This window comes from Piliocolobus tephrosceles, chromosome 10, assembly GCF_002776525.5.
Source record: "Piliocolobus tephrosceles isolate RC106 chromosome 10, ASM277652v3, whole genome shotgun sequence".
NCBI lineage: Eukaryota > Metazoa > Chordata > Mammalia > Primates > Cercopithecidae > Piliocolobus > Piliocolobus tephrosceles.
The window spans coordinates 109,838,807-109,858,528 of NC_045443.1; the positions used below are offsets into that span (position 1 = coordinate 109,838,807).

At 44.8% G+C, this 19,722-nt stretch overlaps 1 protein-coding gene across 5 annotated transcripts in view; it reads right to left on the minus strand.

The window, feature by feature from the left end:
* Positions 1 to 19,722, minus strand: part of HECTD4 (HECT domain E3 ubiquitin protein ligase 4) — a 228,613-nt gene that overhangs the window by 46,884 nt on the left and 162,007 nt on the right. For all 5 annotated transcript variants that reach the window (XM_023203793.1, XM_023203776.3, XM_023203754.3 and 2 more), the window contains exons 45-53: positions 16,853 to 16,956; positions 14,503 to 14,664; positions 14,242 to 14,390; positions 13,768 to 13,847; positions 10,280 to 10,443; positions 7,325 to 7,562; positions 5,834 to 5,970; positions 5,210 to 5,336; positions 1,805 to 1,942 (exon numbers count right to left, since the gene is read on the minus strand). In XM_023203793.1, the coding sequence (XP_023059561.1) occupies positions 1,805 to 1,942; positions 5,210 to 5,336; positions 5,834 to 5,970; positions 7,325 to 7,562; positions 10,280 to 10,443; positions 13,768 to 13,847; positions 14,242 to 14,390; positions 14,503 to 14,664; positions 16,853 to 16,956 (1,299 nt within the window). The remainder of the gene's footprint in view (positions 1 to 1,804; positions 1,943 to 5,209; positions 5,337 to 5,833; positions 5,971 to 7,324; positions 7,563 to 10,279; positions 10,444 to 13,767; positions 13,848 to 14,241; positions 14,391 to 14,502; positions 14,665 to 16,852; positions 16,957 to 19,722) is intronic.

Consider the following 19,722-nt stretch of genomic DNA (forward strand, 5'->3'; position numbering starts at 1 on the left):
CTGGAGTGCAGTGGCCGGATCTCAGCTCACTGCAAGCTCTGCCTCCCAGGTTTGCACCATTCTCCTGCCTCAGCCTCCCGAGTAGCTGGGACTACAGGCACCCGCCACCTTGCCCGGCTAGTTTTTTTTGTATTTTTAGTAGAGACGGGGTTTCACTGTGTTAGCCAGGATGGTCTCGATCTCCTGACCTCGTGATCCACCCGTCTCGGCCTCCCAAAGTGCTGGGATTACAGGCTTGAGCCACCGCGCCCGGCCGGCGATTTTCTATATTTTTAGTAGAGATGGAGTTTCACCGTGTTGGCCAGGCTGGTCTTGAACTCCTGGCCTCAGGTGATCTGCCTGCCTTGGCCTCCCAAAGTGCTGGGATTACAGGTGTGAGCCACCGCCCCTGGCCAGTGGGCAAAGAATTTGTTTTTGTTTTTTTTTTTTGAGATGGAGTCTCGCTCTGTCACCCAGGCTGGAGTGCAGTGGCCGGATCTCGGCTCACTGCAAGCTCCGTCTCCCGAGTTTACGCCATTCTCCTGCCTCAGCCTCCCCAGTAGCTGGGACTACAGGCGCCCGCCACCTTGCCTGGCTAGTTTTTTTGCATTTTTTAAGTAGAGACGGGGTTTCACCGTGTTAGCCAGGATGGTCTCGATCTGCTGACCTGTGATCCGCCCGTCTCGGCCTCCCAAAGTGCTGGGATTACAGGCTTGAGCCACCGCGCCCGGCCCGGGCAAAGAATTTGAATAAACATTCCTCCAAAGAGAAATGGAAAGATACAAATGAAAAGATGTTCAACATCATAGTCATTAGAGAAACGCAAGTCAAAGCCACAATGAGGTACTACCTCATGCCCACTAAAATAGCCAAAATAAAAACGACAATTAATAACAAGTGTTGGCAAGGATGTGGGGAAACTGGAGCCCTTGGTGTAATCGCTTTGGAAACTAGTTTGGTTGTTCTTCAAAAGTTAAACATAAAGTTACCATGTGATACAGCAATTCTACTCCCACATATATACCTGAGAGAAATGAAAACACATATCTACACAAAAATGTACACACAAATGTTCATAGCAGTATCAGTAGTAGCAGTAGATTAGTGGTTCCCAGAGGCCAGAGGGGAGGGAGGAATGAGAAGTGATGAGGGCACACGCTTTCTTTTTGTGGGGATGAAAATGTTCTGGAATTAAATAGAGGCAATGTTTTGATGGTTGCATAGCTTTGTGAATACACTAAAACAACTAAATTGTATACTTTAAAAGGGTATTTTATGATGTGTGAATTACATCACAAAAAAAGAGAGATGAAAAGTAAATATATATTCCCCCTGCCTTGCCTACAATGTTCTGGTATTTTTATGAAGGTCTTCTGGTAACTCTAAAAATAGTGGTTTTCAATTCTCTTTTTTTGTGCTTTTCTGTATTTCCCTCATTTCTTTAAAATATGCAATAGATTTTTAACCAAAGAGAATACATTTTATTAAAATTCTAAAAAGCCCAGTTTAGCCATGTGCATGTGGTTTATCATCTTAGAATACAGGACTAAGCCTGAGAGGCCCATCTGTAAACCTCAGCCTGGGCCCTACCTCTCTTCTTGTGTAGCTGCCTGCCCCACTCAGCTAATGCTACTGAATTCTGGGAAGCAGGAAGGGCTCCACCAGGGTTGCTCTAGGGCTTCACATGGGGCGTGTGGAAGAGGTCAGCTCAAAGAGTAAGGAGAGTCACCCTAGGAGAGCTACCAGCTGTTTGTGCACATTAAGGAAAATTCAACCTCTCATTTCAAAGGAAATTTCATAGGTGGAGTAAGGAGGAAAGCAAAACCTTTTCGAACTTTATCAATTGTGAACTTGTTTGCTTCGTCTTTAATGTCTTCAATGGTGGGAAGATAAAGGTCTCTTGGGATGCCACCATTCTCTTCATAGAGAAATTCAACCGTCTGTCGGGCAATATCCACCATACCTAAAAAATATAACAGCACTGGGTAACTCCCCAAAGAGTACACACAGATCAACCACGACACTAAGTTACATGCAGAGTCAAATGATAAGGGAATCTTTCAAACACTGTTTATGGGAGTATGTAATCCTTTGGCAAAGGAAATTATGCAGTATCTACCATGTTTGGAATACTAAATGCACTACTTTTAGGAATGTCTCAAATCTCTTCTACAGAAATATAAGCACTAAGGCCAGGCACAGTGGCTCACACCTGTAATCCCAGCACGTGGGGAGGCTGAGGCAGGTAGATCACTTGAGGCCAGGAGTTCAAGACCAGCCTGGCCAACATGGTGAAACTCTCTCTCTACTAAAAATACAAAAAGTAGCCAGGCATGGTGGTGGGCGCCTGTAATCCCAGCTATTTGGGAGGTTGAGGCAGGAGAATCGCTTGAACCCGGGAGACAGAGGTTGCAGTGAGCCAAGCTGGCGCCACTGCACTCCAGCCTGAGCGACAGGGAAAGACTCCATCTCAAAAAAAAAAAAAAAAAAAAAAAAAGGCCAGGCGTGGTGGTTCATGCCTGTAATCCCAACACTTTGGGAGGCCGAGGTGGGTAAATCACCTGAGGTCAGGAGTTCAAGACCAGCCTGGCCAACATGGCAAAACCCCGTCTCTATTAAAAATACAAATTAGCTGGGTGTGGTGGCAGGTGCCTGTAATCCCAGCTACTTGGGAGGCTAAGGCAGGAGAATTGCTTGAACCCGGGAGGTGGAGGTTGCAGTGAGCTGAGATTGAGTCATTGCACTGCAGCCTGGGAGACAGAGTAAGACTCTGTCTCAAAAAAAAAAAAAAAAAAAGAAAGAAATATAAGCACTAGTGTGCAAAGGTATGGCTAAAAATGGTCCATTATTTTGCAGTTATTTCATATTCGTTAACTCAAAATAACAAATTACGGGACAATCGGAGAGGAAGGAGAAAGTGAGGGTAACATTTCTTTTTCTTTTCTTTCTTTCTTTCCTTTTTTTTTTTCTTTGAGACAGAGTCTTGCTGTGTTGCCCAGGCTGGAGTGCAGAAGTGCAATCTCAGCCCACTGCAACTTCCATCTCCCAGGCTCAAGCGATTCTCATGCTTCAGTCTCTCAAGTAGTTGGGATTACAGGTGCGCACCACTACACTTGGCTAATATTTTTGTATTTTTAGTAGAGATGGGGGTTCACCATGTTGCCTAGGCTGGTCTCAAAACTCCTGACCTCAAGTGATTCGCCTGCCTTGGCCTCCCAAAGTGCTGAGATTACAGGTGTGAGCCACTGTGCTGGGCCATGTTTATTTCTTTATATATTTTTGTACTGTTTGATTTTTACTGCAATAAACACATGTTGCTTGTTTAGGAGAGAAAGAGGGCTATATGAGCTTCCTCTATCCACTTACTGAGATTGCTGTTTCTTCCCAGAGAAAGAACATACGATTATGTGTGATAGCAACAGCTACTATTGATTAATAAACCAAGAAAATAAATGTCCAAAGACCTAGGAGGAAAAGCATTATGGGAGGAAAGCAAAATGGGCACAATTCCTCCATATCCTGTTGTCACCTTAGGCCCCATAGCACCCAGGACGTTGTGGGTGAAAGGGCAGGTGTTGGTCTGGGGCGGTGGCTCACACCTGTAATCCCAGCACTTTGGAGGCTCAGGTGGGAAGACCGTTTGAAGCCAGGAGTTCAAGACCAGCCTGAGGGACATAGCAATACCCTGTCTCTACAAAAAATAAAAAAATTAGCCAGGCATGGTAGTGAGTGCCTGTAGTCCCAGATACTGGGGAAGCTGAAGCAGGAGGATCTCTTGAGCCCAAGAGTTTGAGGCTGCGATGAGCTATGATCGCACCACTGCATTCCAGCCCAGGTAATATAGAGTGAGACTCTCTCAAAAAAATAATTTAAAAAGTGGGTGTTGATAGAATCTGCTTTTTATTTTTATTCATTTATTTTTTTGAGACGGAGTCTCACTCTGTTGCCCAGGCTGGAGAGCAGTGGCACAATCTCCACTCACTGCAAGCTCCGCTTCCTGGGTTCATGCCATTCTCCTGCCTTGGGTTCCCAAGTAGCTGGGACTACCAGCGCCCACCATCACTCCTGGCTAATTTTTTGTATTTTTAGTAGAGACAGGGTTTCACCACGTTAGCCAGGATGGTCTCTATCTCCTGACCTCGTGATCTGCCTGCCTCGGCATCCCAAAGTATTGGGATTACAGGCGTAAGCCACTGCGCCCAGCCTAGAACCTGTTTTTTTTTAATACAAGGCCAAACTCCATCCCACCTATCTACCATTCTTTTATTCACTGGTCTTACTGTAAGGAAAAAGTATGGCAATTTTCTGAGCAGAGCTTAAAAGGGGGCTGTGATTAGAGACAGATGCTTTTGGAAATAAGTGTTAGAATAAACAAGAAATTGTGGCCCAATATTAGAAGATTAGGGAACAATAATCTTTGCAATGTTTCCAAAAGGAACAGTGGGTATGAGAAAAAAAATACCATTTGTTTGTTTGTTTGTTTATTTATTTATTTATTTATTTATTTATTTATTTTTTGAGACAGAGTCTCGTTCTATGTTGCCCAGGCTGGAGTGCAGTAGCACAATCTTGGCTCACTGCCGCTTCTGCCTCCTGGGTTCAAGTGATTCTCCTGCCTCAGCCACCGGAGTAGCTTGGACTATAGGCGTGTGCCACCACACCCAGCTAATTTTCTATTTTCAGTAGAGATGGGGTTTCGCCATGTTGGCCAGGCTGGTCTCAAACTCCTGACCTCAGGTGATCCACCCACCTCAGCCTCCCAAAGTGCTGGGATTACAGGCGTGAGCCACCACGGCTGGCCAAAAATACTGTTTAATAAGCAGAATCAGGGAACAGTGAGAGACTGTCATATCAACCTTGTAGAGCACAAATTCCATTTTAAAGATGGGGAAAACCCAGAGATGTTAAGTAATTTTCTTAAGTCCACACAGCTGGTAAATAGTGTGACTTCAGATGTGACTGTTAACCACCAGACCACAGAGTTTCCCATTATAACCACTCCAGCTTCATTGCAGCAGCCCATCAACCCAAAATATTCAGGTAAATTGACAAGCAAATCAAAGTCCAGCAATGAAAACAAAAGATCAGAGTTCACTAAAGGTAAGATCAAAGACACTGTTAAGTCTGGTGCAACATTAGATGAGTCTCTCCTGATTTACGTTCTGATTTTCATGCAACTCCTCACTTCAAGTCATGAAGTGACCTCCTTAGCGAACAAAAAGTACCAGACCTAGTTGTAAGGCTCCCTTTATCTGGTCCAGGCCTGATTTCCGCTCTGCTTCATTGCGGAAGCGTCTCCGGATGGTAGGAAAAACCTTGGTCTCCCATGCTTTCACCAGCAGGGCGTAGTGGTCCTCCTGGAAGGAGAAGGAACCTCATGAATGGAGAAGGAACACCTGGTGCAGGTATCATTGTTTCCCTAACTTACAGCTCTCACCCTGAGGTCTTCACCCCACTTAAATGACAGTAATAGAAAGGTCAGGCATGGACCCCTGTACTAGACACACCCCCAGATGCCAGGGCACGGAACAGCAAGACTAGGGCAAGCTCTTCCTTTCCCTCTAAAGAAGCCATAGAAGCATTGTCACAGGATTCTGAACTATCGCAAAGCACTTCACTTCTCCAGTTTCTGGATCTTAACTGGGCAAAATGGCTCAACGGATATCGCTATTGATAGAGGTTTAGAAAAATGAACACTCTAAGGTTCATTCACTGTTCAAGCACAATGAAGTCACTGAGAGTAACAACAGCAGTTTTGCATTCGCACATCAAAATCACTCCGTGAGGCTTGTCTTAGTCACCAGGGAGCTAAGCAAATGCTGCTGAGTCCTGATCTAAGCCGTGGGTCTCTTACCTGCGGGATGTCATCATCGTCATCATCGTCGCTCTCATCATCTGCAATGGGAGGTGGGTGAGGGTCTGGGCCAGAGGTGATGAAATTCTCATAGCTGAGCTCGACTTTATAATGACAGGAGGTGTCACTATCATATTCTGTAACAGAGCACAAGGACAGTGAATTCTAAACAAGAGCAGGCTAGAAAAATCCTTAACTTCTTACCCTTAGACAAACCAGATTATCTTAATTTGCATGATAGGAAGACTCCTAGTATGCTGAGGAATTTTAAATCACAGAGTCTAGGAATAACTAATTATCTATAATTACCCTGAATCCTAAAATAGTTTTTGAGTATAATTCATTCAATTCAGAGAAGAATTTAGCAAGTCCTTCACTATGGATAGAACTAAACAGACCTTTTTTTTTTTTTTTCAGACAGAAGCTCACTCTGTTGCCTAGGCTGGCATGCAGTGGTGCGAAGACAGCTCACTGCAGCTAAACCTCCTGGGCTCCAGTCCCACCTGAGTGGCTGGGACTACAAGTGTGTGCCACCACACCAGGCTATTTTTAAAATTTTTTGTAGAGACAGGGTCTCACTGTGTTGCCTAGGTTGGTCTCAATCTCCTGGACTCAAGCTACCCTCCTTCCTTGACCTCCCAGCATTGGGATTACAGATGTGAGCCACGGTGCCTGGCCCTAAACAGAATCTTAAAATAGTTTGCAAACCAGTATCCCAAGGGCCAAATATGGCTTGCAGACATCCTTACTTTGGTGAGCTGTTTAATTTTATGACAAAATTGTTACAAGTAATTATAAAAGGTTTTTTTTTTTTTTTTTTTTGAGATGGAGTTTCGCTCTTGTTGCCCAGGCTGGAGTGCAATGGTGCGATCTCGGCTCACTGCAACCTCCACCTCCCGGTTCAAGCAATTCTTCTGCCTCAGCCTCCTGAGTAGCTGGGATTACAGGCATGTGCCACCACGCCCAGCTAATTTTGTATTTTTAGTAGAGACGGGGTTTCTCCATGTTGGTCAGGCTGGTCTTGAACTCCCAACCTTAGGTGATCTGCCCACCACGGCCTCCCAAAATGTGGGCATTACAGGTGTGAGCCACCTTGCCCAACCATCATAAGAGTTTTTAGTGCACATCTATATACCCATTGCCTAGCATTTTATTATTCTGTGATTACCTCAATTTTAGGACAAGTTTTGAAAATGAGTAACACGTGACATGAGGAGACTTCATACAAAGTGCTGGGGCTCTACTGGTCTTGCACTGGCTGCCCTGAGGCATAGCAGGCTTCCCGGAAAAGGGGATGAACTTTGTGGTCTGCTGTGCTTCCTCCTGCTCCCCACCTTCTTTCACCAGGCCTGTGACCCCATTACCGATGGGCACTTGAGTTTGCAATTCCTGATTGTATTGAGGATGCTCAAGTGCAATGGGTTTATGGAATTCATAACATTCACGGTCTCAGGAAGCCATGGAAGCAGTAACTCCCAGGAGGTGACTTACGTTGCTGAGCGGTGGCCACAGCAGCAATCCGGCATGGTGGCCCATGAGTGCCTGGGTCTGACGCAATACTGGTGCCAGCATCATTGTCACTGTCAGATGCCATGGCGAAGGGCAGGGCCTCGAAGTTAGCGCTGATCTCTTCTGCTAGGTCGGTGCACAGGTCGGCAGCATTGCGGTGGGCCTGCCCTTCTGCGTAGGCAAATGGCCGGGAGCCAAAGTTAGCTCGGGTTTTGGTGTTCTGGAAAGGAGACCAAATGAAGGATTTGGAAAGACTTAGGTTTATTTTTATTTTTGCAAGAGCCCAAGGTGCAGCTCACTAAATGTCACCTTGGAAGAATAGCCTGAGGTGTGTGCTGGCATGAGAAACCAGGCAGGGGCTGAAGGGACTGAACACACCTGCCCTCAGAGCCCTGTATAGCCAGCCCTGCCTCTCCATCCCTCACCTCACACTTTCATGCACTTTGCTGCTCAAACGCATTGACCTCTCTTGTTTCCAACACTGTTCCTCTCTACCTGATATTGCTCCTCTCTACCTGATATTGCTCCTCTCTACCTGACACCAGCACCCATGCTGTTCCTTCCACCTGGAATATTCTTTTGTCCAACTTTGCCTAGTTAAGACCAGCTAATAATATTCCAGACCTGGCTCAAACAGCACTTCTTCAGATTAAGAGATACAAGATCAGATGTGCCTGCCACTTGCTTCCAGGAAGTCTGTGATTCTCATTCACAGCATTTATTAGTCTGTAATTACATACATAACACATATATATTTATGTGATTATTTGGTATGGTCTTATTCCTCCAACTGATCATAACCCAACGAAGACAGAGATCGTATCTGTTTTGCTCACCGCCATATACCCGGAGCTTAGCATAGTGCTTGACTAGAGGAAGTGCTCAATAAATATTCGTTGAATGCATGAATGGAACAGGCTGAGAAATTCTGCTTTAAATGCTGGCATCGGCCGGGCGCGGTGGCTCAAGCCTGTAATCCCAGCACTTTGGGAGGCCGAGACGGGCGGATCACGAGGTCAGGAGATCGAGACCATCCTGGCTAACACGGTGAAACCCCGTCTCTACTAAAAATACAAAAAACTAGCCGGGCGAGGTGGCGGGCGCCTGTAGTCCCAGCTACTCCGGAGGCTGAGGCAGGAGAATGGCGGAAACCCGGGAGGCGGAGCTTGCAGTGAGCTGAGATCTGGCCACTGCACTCCAGCTCGGGCGACAGAGCAAGACTCCGTCTCAAAAAGAAAAAAAAACGAGAAGGGAAATAAATGCTGGCATCATTAATTCACTCAACAAATAAAGAGATAAAAGATGGTATCAGAGGCATGGTACAGGGCCAGATCCTATATGACCTTATAGATTATTTTTTAAAAGATGGAGTCTTGGCCGGACGCGGTGGCTCTTGCCTGTAATCCCAGCACTTTGGGAGGCCAAGGTGGGCAGGTCATGAGGTCAGGAGTTCGAGACCAGCCTAGCCAACATGGTGAAACTCCATCTTTACTAAAAATACAAAAATTAGCCTGGTGTGATGGTGTACATCTGTAATCCCAGCTACTCCAGAGGCTAAGGCAGGAGAATTGCTTGAACCTGGGAGGTGGAGGTTGCAGTGAGCCGAGATCGCGCCATTGCACTCCAGCCTGGGTGACAAGAGCAAGACTCCGTCTCAAAACAAACAAACAAAAAAAGATGGAGTCTCACTATGTTGTCTAGGCTAGAGTGCAACTGACTGTTCATAGGTGCAATCATAACGCACTGCAGCCTGGAACTCCTGGGCTCAAGTGATACTCCCACCTCAGCCTCCAGAGCCACGGGGACTATTCTGGCACCACTACACCTTGCATCTTGTAAGTCATTATAAAGACTTGGGCTTTTAAAATGCATGACATGAGAAGCCACTGACTGGATAGTGGCATTCCAACTAACATTTTAAAAAGATCATTGTGATTGCTGGGTTGAAAAGACATGTATTATCTTAGAGATGTCCTGAAGGGGGAAAAAAAAAAAAGATAAGACGTGAACAGGCAAGAATGTGGGCTGGGAGAGGAGTTAGAACACTGTGATGAGCTACCCAAGGGAAGATGGTGGCAGGCCTGGGTTGCTGATGGAGGAATAGGAGAAGTGGTCAGATTCTAGATACATTTTGAAGGTTAGAACCAAGATCTGCTGACAGGTTGGATGTGAAGCAGGAGAAAAAAGAGGAGTCAAGGAGAATATCAAGGTTTTTGGCCTTAGCAACTAAAAGCATGGAGCTGACATTTCCTGAGATGAAGAAGACTGGGGAAGTGGCGGTTTTAGGTTTGGGGAAGAGTTAGGCTCAGTCTCGGTCATGTTAACCTTGACATGCCAATAAGGCATCTCTTTAGAGATGCTGCCCAGGCTGCTGGGTATGTGAGCATGGAGTTTAGGGAAAGGTCTGGAATAGAGATATGGATTTGTGAGCTACCAGCATGTAGTAAGTCATAATGTTCCAGAACACTGGATATTAATAGATGCTCCTTAAGAAATAAGAGTTCCATCATTAAATATGTATGGGGATGCTGGTTAACTAAGTTGAACTTACAAATCTTTACTGAAGGATCTCTCCAAGTTTCTGACATACTGAGCAACCAAAGAGAATCATTTTCAAAATTTACTTGATCATGGAATCATTTTACTGACATTTGAAAGAACTCTAGTGTTCCTTGCATTGTTGTCTGGGAAAGGTTGCTAAAAAGATGTCAAGGCAATGAAGCACTAAGTTCCTGATATAGCATCATTCAATCTAAGACTGTGGGGTCAACACAAAGGAAAGCAAGCATTCGCTCAGGCTGGCTCTGCCCTTCCTCTGCCACTGTGTACCAATATTATGTACAACGATGGCCTGTTTGCTCCCTTTCATTTTTCCATGTCTAACAGGAACAGGTGACGAAGGAGAATTTGTTTTCCTTTCCCAATAAGGTAACCTGCCTTTTTCTGAATGTGAACCACTGGCCACATGCCACCAGAGACGTCTTCGAGATACGGTGAGAGGCGCTGCCCGCAGTACGTGAAGTATACCCGGCCCTTGGCTGGCTGTCCCGGAGGAGGTGGAGTCCCCTCGGTTCTCTCCCAGCCAATTCCTGCCACGTCACCTATAGCAGAGAACGGGAAGGAAAACACATTTTCTCCCTCTTATTAAGTAAAATTTAAATTTGCAACCAGAGTATCACCCTACACATCACTGACTATTTATGCCCTCATTTACTTCTGAAATGGACATGAAGTTATTGTATTTCTTTATTTACCGAGATGAAGTCTCACTCTGTTGCCCAGGCTGGAGTATAGTGGTGCCATCTCGGCTCACTGCAACCTCTGCCTCCCAGGTTCAAGCAATTCTCCTGCCTCAGCCTCCAGAGTAGCTGGGATTACAGGCGCCCACCAGCATGCCCGGTTAATTTTTGTATTTTTAGTAGAGATGGGGTTTTGCTGTGTTGGCCAGACTGGTCTCGAATTTCTGACCTCAGGCAATCCACCTGCCTCGGCCTCCCAAAGTGCTGGAATTACAGGCGTGAGCTACTGCACCCAGCCTAAGTTTTTGTATTTAGATATAAAGGAACATAACAGAAACAACTCATTTAAAGAAGCTGTCAGAATTTTTTAGAAGGAAAATGCCTAGTGTCTGTGTTAAATCAGTTACCGCAATTACATATTAAATTTAGCCTTTATTTTCCTGGCAGGCAAGACAAAAATGAAAAACACTAGGTACTATTTTTGAAATAGAAAAAATGGAAGTTTTTCTCTTTTGACACATGGAGGATTACTTATGACAAACAAGTAAAAAGGTAATAGTAATATCATCTCCGGTGGAATATTCAGAAATGGCCTTAAAATATATAATTTAAGGCCAGATGTGGTGGCTCATGCCTGTAATCCCAGCATTTTGGCAGGCCAAGGTGGGAAGATTGCTTGAGCACAGGAGTTCAAGACCAGCCTACGCAAAACAGTGAGATCTCGTCTCTACAAAAATACAAAAATTAGTCAGGCATGGTGGTGTGTGCCTATGGTCCCAGTTACTCAGGAGGCTGAGGTGGGAGGATCACTTGAACCCAGGGGGTCGAGGCTGCAGTGAGCTATGATTGCACCACTGCACTCTAGCCTGGGTGACAGAGTGAGACCCAGTCTCAAAAAAAAAAAAAAAAAAAAAGAAAAGAAAAAAAAATACATATATAATTTTAAACTCCACTCACAATGTAAGCTAAAGATAGACCATTAAATTCCATTATGTTCCCTACTTATAAGCATTTAAGGCATTTTGCAAAAAGTGAAGGTAACTAACATAATCCAGGCTGCTATCTGACAAGATGACTGGACACCGAGGTAGGACACACAGAACCAAGAGGAGCCTGTCAATCGTATCAGCCTCTCTTACATCAGCTGTCTCAAGCAAGCTGCTAGCATGTGTGGCCTTATAATTTATCTTTTCTAAATTCTGCAATAAGTGGATGAAGTTCTAAGGTGCTGTTTTGATCACAGAGTCTCCTATGGCTTAGGTACCATAGGAATGCGAGCTTCCCAATAGTTGGGGACTTGTCATTGTTCGCCACGGCATCCCCAGGGGCCAGAAGAGGGCCTAGCAGGTAAGAGATGCTCAGCAAGTATCTGCTGATGAATGGAAGCCCATGTATTGGTAGAGGGGTTGAGATTCTGTTACACAGATTGGGTTGTAATTCCTATTCCTTTGTAGACACATTTCTCTAGGAAGAGGGTAGTCTGTATGCCCGTGGTCCAGTCCTAAATGTCCTCAAAAAGCAAAACTGATAAAACAACAAATACAGCAACAAGAAAATAAAGACACTGAAAACGCTCCCCCCCGCACCCTACCACTGCCCCCCACCCTGCCCCACACACCCTTTTGTGTTTAAAGCACTTAGGTAAGTACTCTGCTGAGATGTCTGAGTTCTGCTTTGTGAAGTAAGAGAAAAACTGCTTTGCCCTGAAATGATTTCCAAGTCATAACATGACTTGGCTTGAGTAAAAACACTATGCTGCCAGGGGCTGGGCGTGGTGGCTGACACCTGAGAGCCTAGCACTTTGGGAGGCTGAGGCAGGCAGATTACTTGAGGTCAGAAGTTTGAGACAGCCTGGCCAACATGGTGAAACTCCGTCTCTACTAAAAACACAAAAATTAGCTGGGCATGGTGGCAGGCACCTGTAATCCCAGCTATTCGGGAGGCTATGGCAGGAGAATTGCTTGAGCCTGGGAGGTGGAGGTTGCAGTGAGTTGCGATTGCACCACTGCATCCAGCCTGAGCAAGACTCCATTTCAAAAGAACAAACAAACAAACAAACAAACAAAACACACACAAAAAAACACACTGTGCTCCCAGGAAAAGTATAATTTAACAAGCAGCTCCCTTAAGGACAAGTGATGGCAAAAGTACCCTCCAGGCAGCTTCAAGAGGTTACCTATTGGAGTGACTGCATATTCCCCATCTCATCATCCCAGACTGCTTACTAAGTATATCAATTTAAGTTTTATTATAGATGAAGCCTAAGATGTACTGTCTAAAAATAAGTAACCAACATATTCGGCTGCTTCAAATGTCAGCAGGACAATTCTGTTTTTTTGCTACAGCTGGAGTATGTAGGGCCAATCCTAACAACTACTGTATAGATCTAGTTATTTACACAGAGGCTAAAAAGAAGGAGGAAAGGGTTCTTTATTGAGTTGACTGTCTATGTGACTGAAACATAGAGGCAGAATATTTGTCAAAGCTTGACCAGATGTTTATAGACTATATCCACCAATAATAATATTTCTCTCTCTCTCTTTTTTTTTGAGATAGGGTCTCACTCTATCACCCAGGCTGGAGTGTAGTGGTATGATCACAGCTCACCATAGCCTCAACCTTCTGGGTTCAAGTGATTTTCCTACCTCAGCCTCTCGAGTAGCTAGGACCACAGGCATGTGCCACCACTAATTTTTGTATTTTTTGTAGTGATGGGGTTTCGCCATGTTGCCCGGGATGGTCTTGAACTCCTGGGCTCAAGTGATCCTCTTGCCTCAGCCTCCCCAAATGCTGGGATTACAGGCGTGAGCTACTGTGCCTGGCCTGATAAGGCACTTCTCCAGTGCCTCACAGCTAGAGGTGGAGTTCTCTTTTTTTGAAGCTATTTATTTGCTCATAAGTGAAGAAAGACTAAACTTCAGATAGAAGCAAAATCTCTGAATTATCTAATGATGGAAGCACAAAAGTACACGTAACTCTGGAGTTACCAAATGGAGGCTCTAATGGTGAGGGCTCATAAAGTGAGGGGTTTGGTGTAAACTACGGGGCAGCAAGGATGTGTTTGGTTTTCACTAAATGACAAATTGCCCATTTCCAATTGCTAAATTTATTTAACTTTAACCTGTTTGGACCCAAATCTGAGACCAACAGAATCACACAGGGTAGAAAAGCTCCCACTGCACTCACCGGGGGAGAGAGTCACGTCTAAGCGAACGCTCTTCCACTGTAACAAACTGGAGCCATTGTAGTGCACGGCTCGGCCGTTGCTATGAAAAATACAAAGAAGGGAGGTGAAAGACAAGAAAGATAAGCCTCACTGGCCAACACGCAAGCAGGGAAGTGGTGAAGTGGGGGGGTCAGCATTGTAAGATTATTATAATATCACTTCAGTATTAAAATACCCACACCAGTATTTCCCAAACTGTATTCCTAGAATAAAGGGTTATAGTATTTGGAAAATAAACAGGTTTTTAAAAAATTACAGGACAACTAGGAAGGAATCTTACTAATGTGCACTGGAAATCTCCAGAATGGAAAAATAATGCTTTCCTTTCCCCAAACTCACTTGAAGACAGAACTCTATTTTGACTTCCTGAACACCTTACACACCTTGTGGGAAGCTACTGTTCTCTGTCACGCTGAGCTACTTCTTTTACTTACTTATGGAAAAGACAAGTGCCCACTGGATTAGTCCAAGCTCCATCTCGCTTCTCTGCTTCTGTAGTGAAGCCAAAGGAAACTATGGGCCCGGTGTCATCATCGGTATCTCCATAGGAAACGATTTCAATTTCCCAGTAAAAAGACGGGGCCTGAAGAGATGCCAGAAGACAGCAGCAATCAGAGGGCTAAACCTGGGCCTGAGACCTGCTTTTTCTTTCAAATTCGAAAATGCAAAAGACAGTGTGTCATGTGATGTCTCACCTGAACTGGCAGTGGTGATGTGGCATAGATAAAAGTGCCCCGGGGCAGGCCTCCCCCAGCGCTGGGGTCAGCCAGGAAGGTGACTGAGGTAAGGTGAGATGAGAACATGCAGGCTCGAACAGGTGGAAACACTCGCGAGGGGCTCCAAGTAATCTCTTTGGGCTGCATTGAGGGGAAAAACCCATATTCAGTAGAACTGCAAACACCAATCCCTTTATTTTCTCAAAGAAGAAAAAAATTTTATCTGATGGTATTCAAATATAGGCACACACACACACGCACACACACACACACGCACATATTTATTTAGAGACAGAGTCTCACTCCCATCACCCAGGCTGGAGTGCAGTGGTGCAATCACAGCTAGATGCAGCCTCAAGCTCCTGGGCTCAAGTGATCCTCTTGCTTCAGCCTCCCCAGTAGCTGGGACTACAGGTGTGCATCACCACACTCAGCTAATTTTTGTATTTTTTTGTAAAGATGGGGTCTTGCTATATTGCCCAGACTGATCTCAAACTCCTGGGCTCAAGCTATCTATCTGTCTTGGCCTTCCAAAATGCTAGGATTATAGGCATGAGCCACCATGCCCCACCAGGCACATATATTTTTTAAAAAGCGTATCTTTTTTCCAAATAAAATTTTTACTACCCTTTCAAGACACTATTTATCTTCCATTATCATCAATTCCAAGGTCTGGTCTCCATCCTCTTATAGTCCCCATGTAGTTACAGAACAAATTGTAGTTCAATTTATAAATGCATGACTTAATATTCAGCTCAAAGCTAAGCAGGGGTACCATAGTGACACTTCCTTTTTCTTTTTTTTAAAGGTTAGTTGTCTTGCTTTCTCAGTTTTATTTTTAATCATTCTAATCATAAAAATCTCAAGCTTCTCTATCAGATAAAAGCATCTTTTTTATTTTTTATTTCTTTATTTTATTTTTATTTTTTGAGACAGAGTCTCATTCTGTCACCCAGGCTGCAGAATCCCAGTTACTCGGGAGGCTGAGGTAGGAGAATCGGTTGAACCCAGGAGGTCGAGGTTGCAGTGAGCTGAGATCTGGCCACTGCACTCCAGCCTCGGTGACAGAGCGAGACTCCATTTTAAAAAAACAAAAAAACAAAAAAACGAATTCATGTAACACACAATTCACCCATTTGAAGTGTATAAGTCAATGTTTTGTTTTGATTTTTAATATTTATGGGTACATGGTAGGTGTATACATTTATGGGGTAAGTCAATGGTTTTTAGTATATTCGCAGAATTGTGCAACTATTAACGTGACCTAATTTTAGAACATTTTTGTCCCTACTGAAGGAAATTCCATACACTTTAGTAGTCAATCCCTGTTCCTCTCGTCCCTTAACTCTCCTTTGCCCCCAGACCCTGGCAATCACTAATCTATTTTCTATGTCTATGGATTTACCTGCACTAGACATTTCATATAGATTGACTTATATAAGATATGGTCTTTTGTGTCTGGCTTCTTTCACTTAGTGTAATTTCAAGTTCATTCATGCTGTAGCATATATCAAAACCTCATTCCTTTTTATAAACAAATGATATTCCATTACATGGCTATAGCATATTTTGTTTATTTATTCATCAATTGATGGATATTTGCAGTTTCCACTTTTTGGCTATTGTGAATAATGCTGCTAAGAACATTAACAAATGTATCTATTTTTTTAACATTTTGCCCCTCTTTTTTTTTTTGAAGACAGAGTCTTGCTGTGTCCCCCAGGCGGGAGTGCAGTGGCACAATCTCGGCTTACTGCAACCTCTACCTCCCGGGTTCAAGCGACTGTCCTGCCTCAGGCTCCCAAGTAGCTGGGATTACCAATGTGCACCACCATGCCCAGCTAATTTTAGTATCTTTAGTAGAGATGGGGTTTCAGCATGTTGGCTAGGCTGGTCTCAAACTTCCAGCCTCATGTGATCTGCCCACCTCGGCTTCTCAAAATGTTGGGAGTACAGGCATGAGCCACCATGCCCAGCCCACTTTTGTTTTTTAATTACTCACTCATATTCTCTATTATGAAAGGGACTGTATCTCTAAACTTTAAAAAAAAGCTTTCGTTTTATTATTGACAACACAAAGAAGCTATTTATAAATTACTAAGTTTTGTTCCCCTGCTATTATTTTCCAATATTCAGAATGTCAGCTTAATTTGCTTTGACAGTCAAAGATGAGAGCATGGCACCGCAAAGGAGGGCATGTCACCGCAAAAGAACGCACCTCCAAACAGCTTTGCAAACACTTATTCTAAATGTCCTTAACTTGCTGCTGGCCTTACTCAATGATGTGTGTGGTGGCTGCAGGAGGTGCAAAGCACCACAGAGGGCTCACCTGTCTCCGGTCAGCCTGCAAAGGAGGCGGTGGGGGCCGAGCACAGTCCCGGTAGAGCATCCTCAGCCGTTCACACTGTACCTCCACAACTGCAAGTCGCTCTCCTGTAGAAGGCACATGTTGAATCTGTGAAAACAGTTCCTGCTACTCCCAAGAGTATGCTGACTCTTTTGGAACAGCATCAAAACAATAAAATGCACTTACAGAGCTCAATGAAATTCTATTTTTTTTTTTTTTTTTTTTTTTTGAGACAGAGTCTCATTCTGTTGCCCAGGCTGGAGTGCAGTGGTACGATCCTGGCTCCCTGCAACCTCCCCTCCTGGGTTCAAGAGATTCTCCTGCCTCGGCCTCCCGAATAGCTGGGATTACAGGCACGTGCCACCATACCCGGTTAATTTTTGTATTTTTAGTAGAGACAGGGTTTCACCATGTTGGCCAGGCTGGTCTCAAACTCCTGACCTCAGGTGATCCGCCTGCCTTGGCCTCCCAAAGTGCTGGGATTACAGGCATGAGCCGCCACACCTGGCCTGAAATTCTTACAAAAGAACAAATACCCCGAGACATCTTTGTCTTTCATATGTAGCCCAGCAGCACAACAATGAGGGCAAGTGCTTAGCCTCTGGTGCAGTCCAACTCCTGGATTCAGAACCTGGCCTCAGTACTCAGTATTTATCATCTCACTTGCAATACTGGGTAACAACAGCACCTGTGTATCACAGGGCTGTTGTGAAGACGTGATGAAATAAGTAAAGCCCGTGGCTAAGTCCCTGGCACAGGCATTCAATAAACGTGTTATTATCCTCATCATCTAATAAATGAAGACTATTATCCTTATCATCTAAATTAATCTTTAAAAATCTAATATCTATGGAGCACCTGCTATGAGCAAGGCGCACTGCAAGGTGTTGGAGAATACAAAGATAAATGAGCCAAAGCTCCTACTATGGAGGGAAAATAAGGTGCGCACACATGCACACCACACACAGGCACACACACACAGTAAAGAGCACAGTGCAAGGCTGCAGTATGTGATTATGTAATACAAGGTATAAGCAGAGGCACAGGTGAATGAGCAGTGACTTCATTCAAGCATCCAGAAAGGCTTAATGAAAATATTATGAAGTTAGGTCTTAGAAAGCCAGGTGTGGTGGCTCATGCCTGTAATCCCAGCACTTTGGGAGGCTGAGGCAGACAGATCACTTGAGGCCAAAAGTTTAAAACCAGCCTGGCCAACATAGCAAACCATCATGTCTACAAAAAATACAAAAATTAGCCAGGCGTGGTGGCACATGCTTGTAATCCCAGCTACTCGGGAGGGTGAGGCATGAGAATCGCTTGAACCCAGGAGGCAGAGGTTGCAGTGAGCTGAGATCACGCCACTGCATTCCAGCCTGGGTGACAGACCGAGACTTTGTCTCTAAATAAATAAATAAATAAATAGATAGATAAATAAATAGATAGATAAGAAGCACCTGCCTTGGCCCTGCATGGTGGTGCATGCCTATAATTCCAGCACTTCTGGAGGCTGAGGCAGGACTGCTTGAGCCCAGCAGTTTGAGACCAGCCTGAGAGACATGGTGAGAACCCGTCTCTACAAATTTTTGTTTTTTTGAGACAAAGTCTCTCGCTCTGTTGCCCAGGCTGGAGTGCAGTGGCATGATCGTGGCTCACTGAAACCTCTGCTTCCCAGGCTGAAGTGATCCTCCCACCTCAGCCTCCCAAGTAGGTAGGACCACAGGCGTGAGCCACCACACCTGGTTAATTTTTTGTATTTTTTTGTAGAGACAAGGCCTTGCTATATTGCCCAGGCTATAAAAATTACAATTAAAAAAACACCCGTTTTAAAGGGTTGGTAGTGAAAACGGGCAGGAAAGGGATAAATTTCAGGAGCATTTTATTTTATTTTATTGAGACAGGGTCTCTCTCTCTCAGGCTGGAGGGCAGTGGTGTAATCACAGCTCACTGCAGTGCTGACTTCCTGGACTCAGGTGATCTTCCTACCTCAGACTCCCAAGTAGCTGGGACTACAGGTATCCACCACCATGCCTGGCTTTTTTGTAGACACAGAGTTTCTTCCATTTTGCCCAGGCTGGTCTCAAACTTTTGGGCTCAAGCATTCCACCTGCCTTGGCCTCCCAAAGTGCTGGGATTACAGGTGTGAGCTACTGTGCCCAGCCTCAGGAGCATTTTAAAGGAAGAACTGGATATGGCAAGTGATTGGATGTGAAGGGACAAGGAAGAGGCATTATACTTGACTCAATATCTGGGCATCAAAACTAACCTGGCACGGTGTCTCACGCCTGTAATCCTAGCACTTTGGGAGGCTAAGGAGGGAAGATCACTTGAGCCCAGAGGCAACATAGGGAGACCCCATCTCATGTTTCTTTTTCTTTTCTTTTCTTTTTTTTTTTTTTTTGAGATGGAGTCTCGCTTTGTCGACCAGGCTGCAGTGCAATGGCACGATCTCAGCTCACTACAACCTCCGCCTCCTGGGTTCAAGCGATTCTTCTGCCTCAGCCTCCTGAGTAGCTGGGATTACAGGCACTCACGCCCATGCCCGGCTAATTTTTTTTTTCTTTTTTTTTAAGACGTAGTCTCACTGTGTCACCCAGGCTGGAGTGCAGTGGTGTGATCTCGGCTCACTGCAACCTCTGCCTCCCAGGTTCAAGTGATTCTTCTGTCTCAGCCTCCTGAGTAGCTGGGACTACAGGCGTGCACCACCACACCTGACTAATTTCTGTATTTTTAGTAGAGATGGGGTTTCACCATCTTGGCCAGGCGGTCTCGAACTCCTGACCTTGTGATCCACCCACCTTGGCCTCCCAAAGTGCTGGGATTACAAGTTTGAGCTCCCGCACCCAGCCTAATTT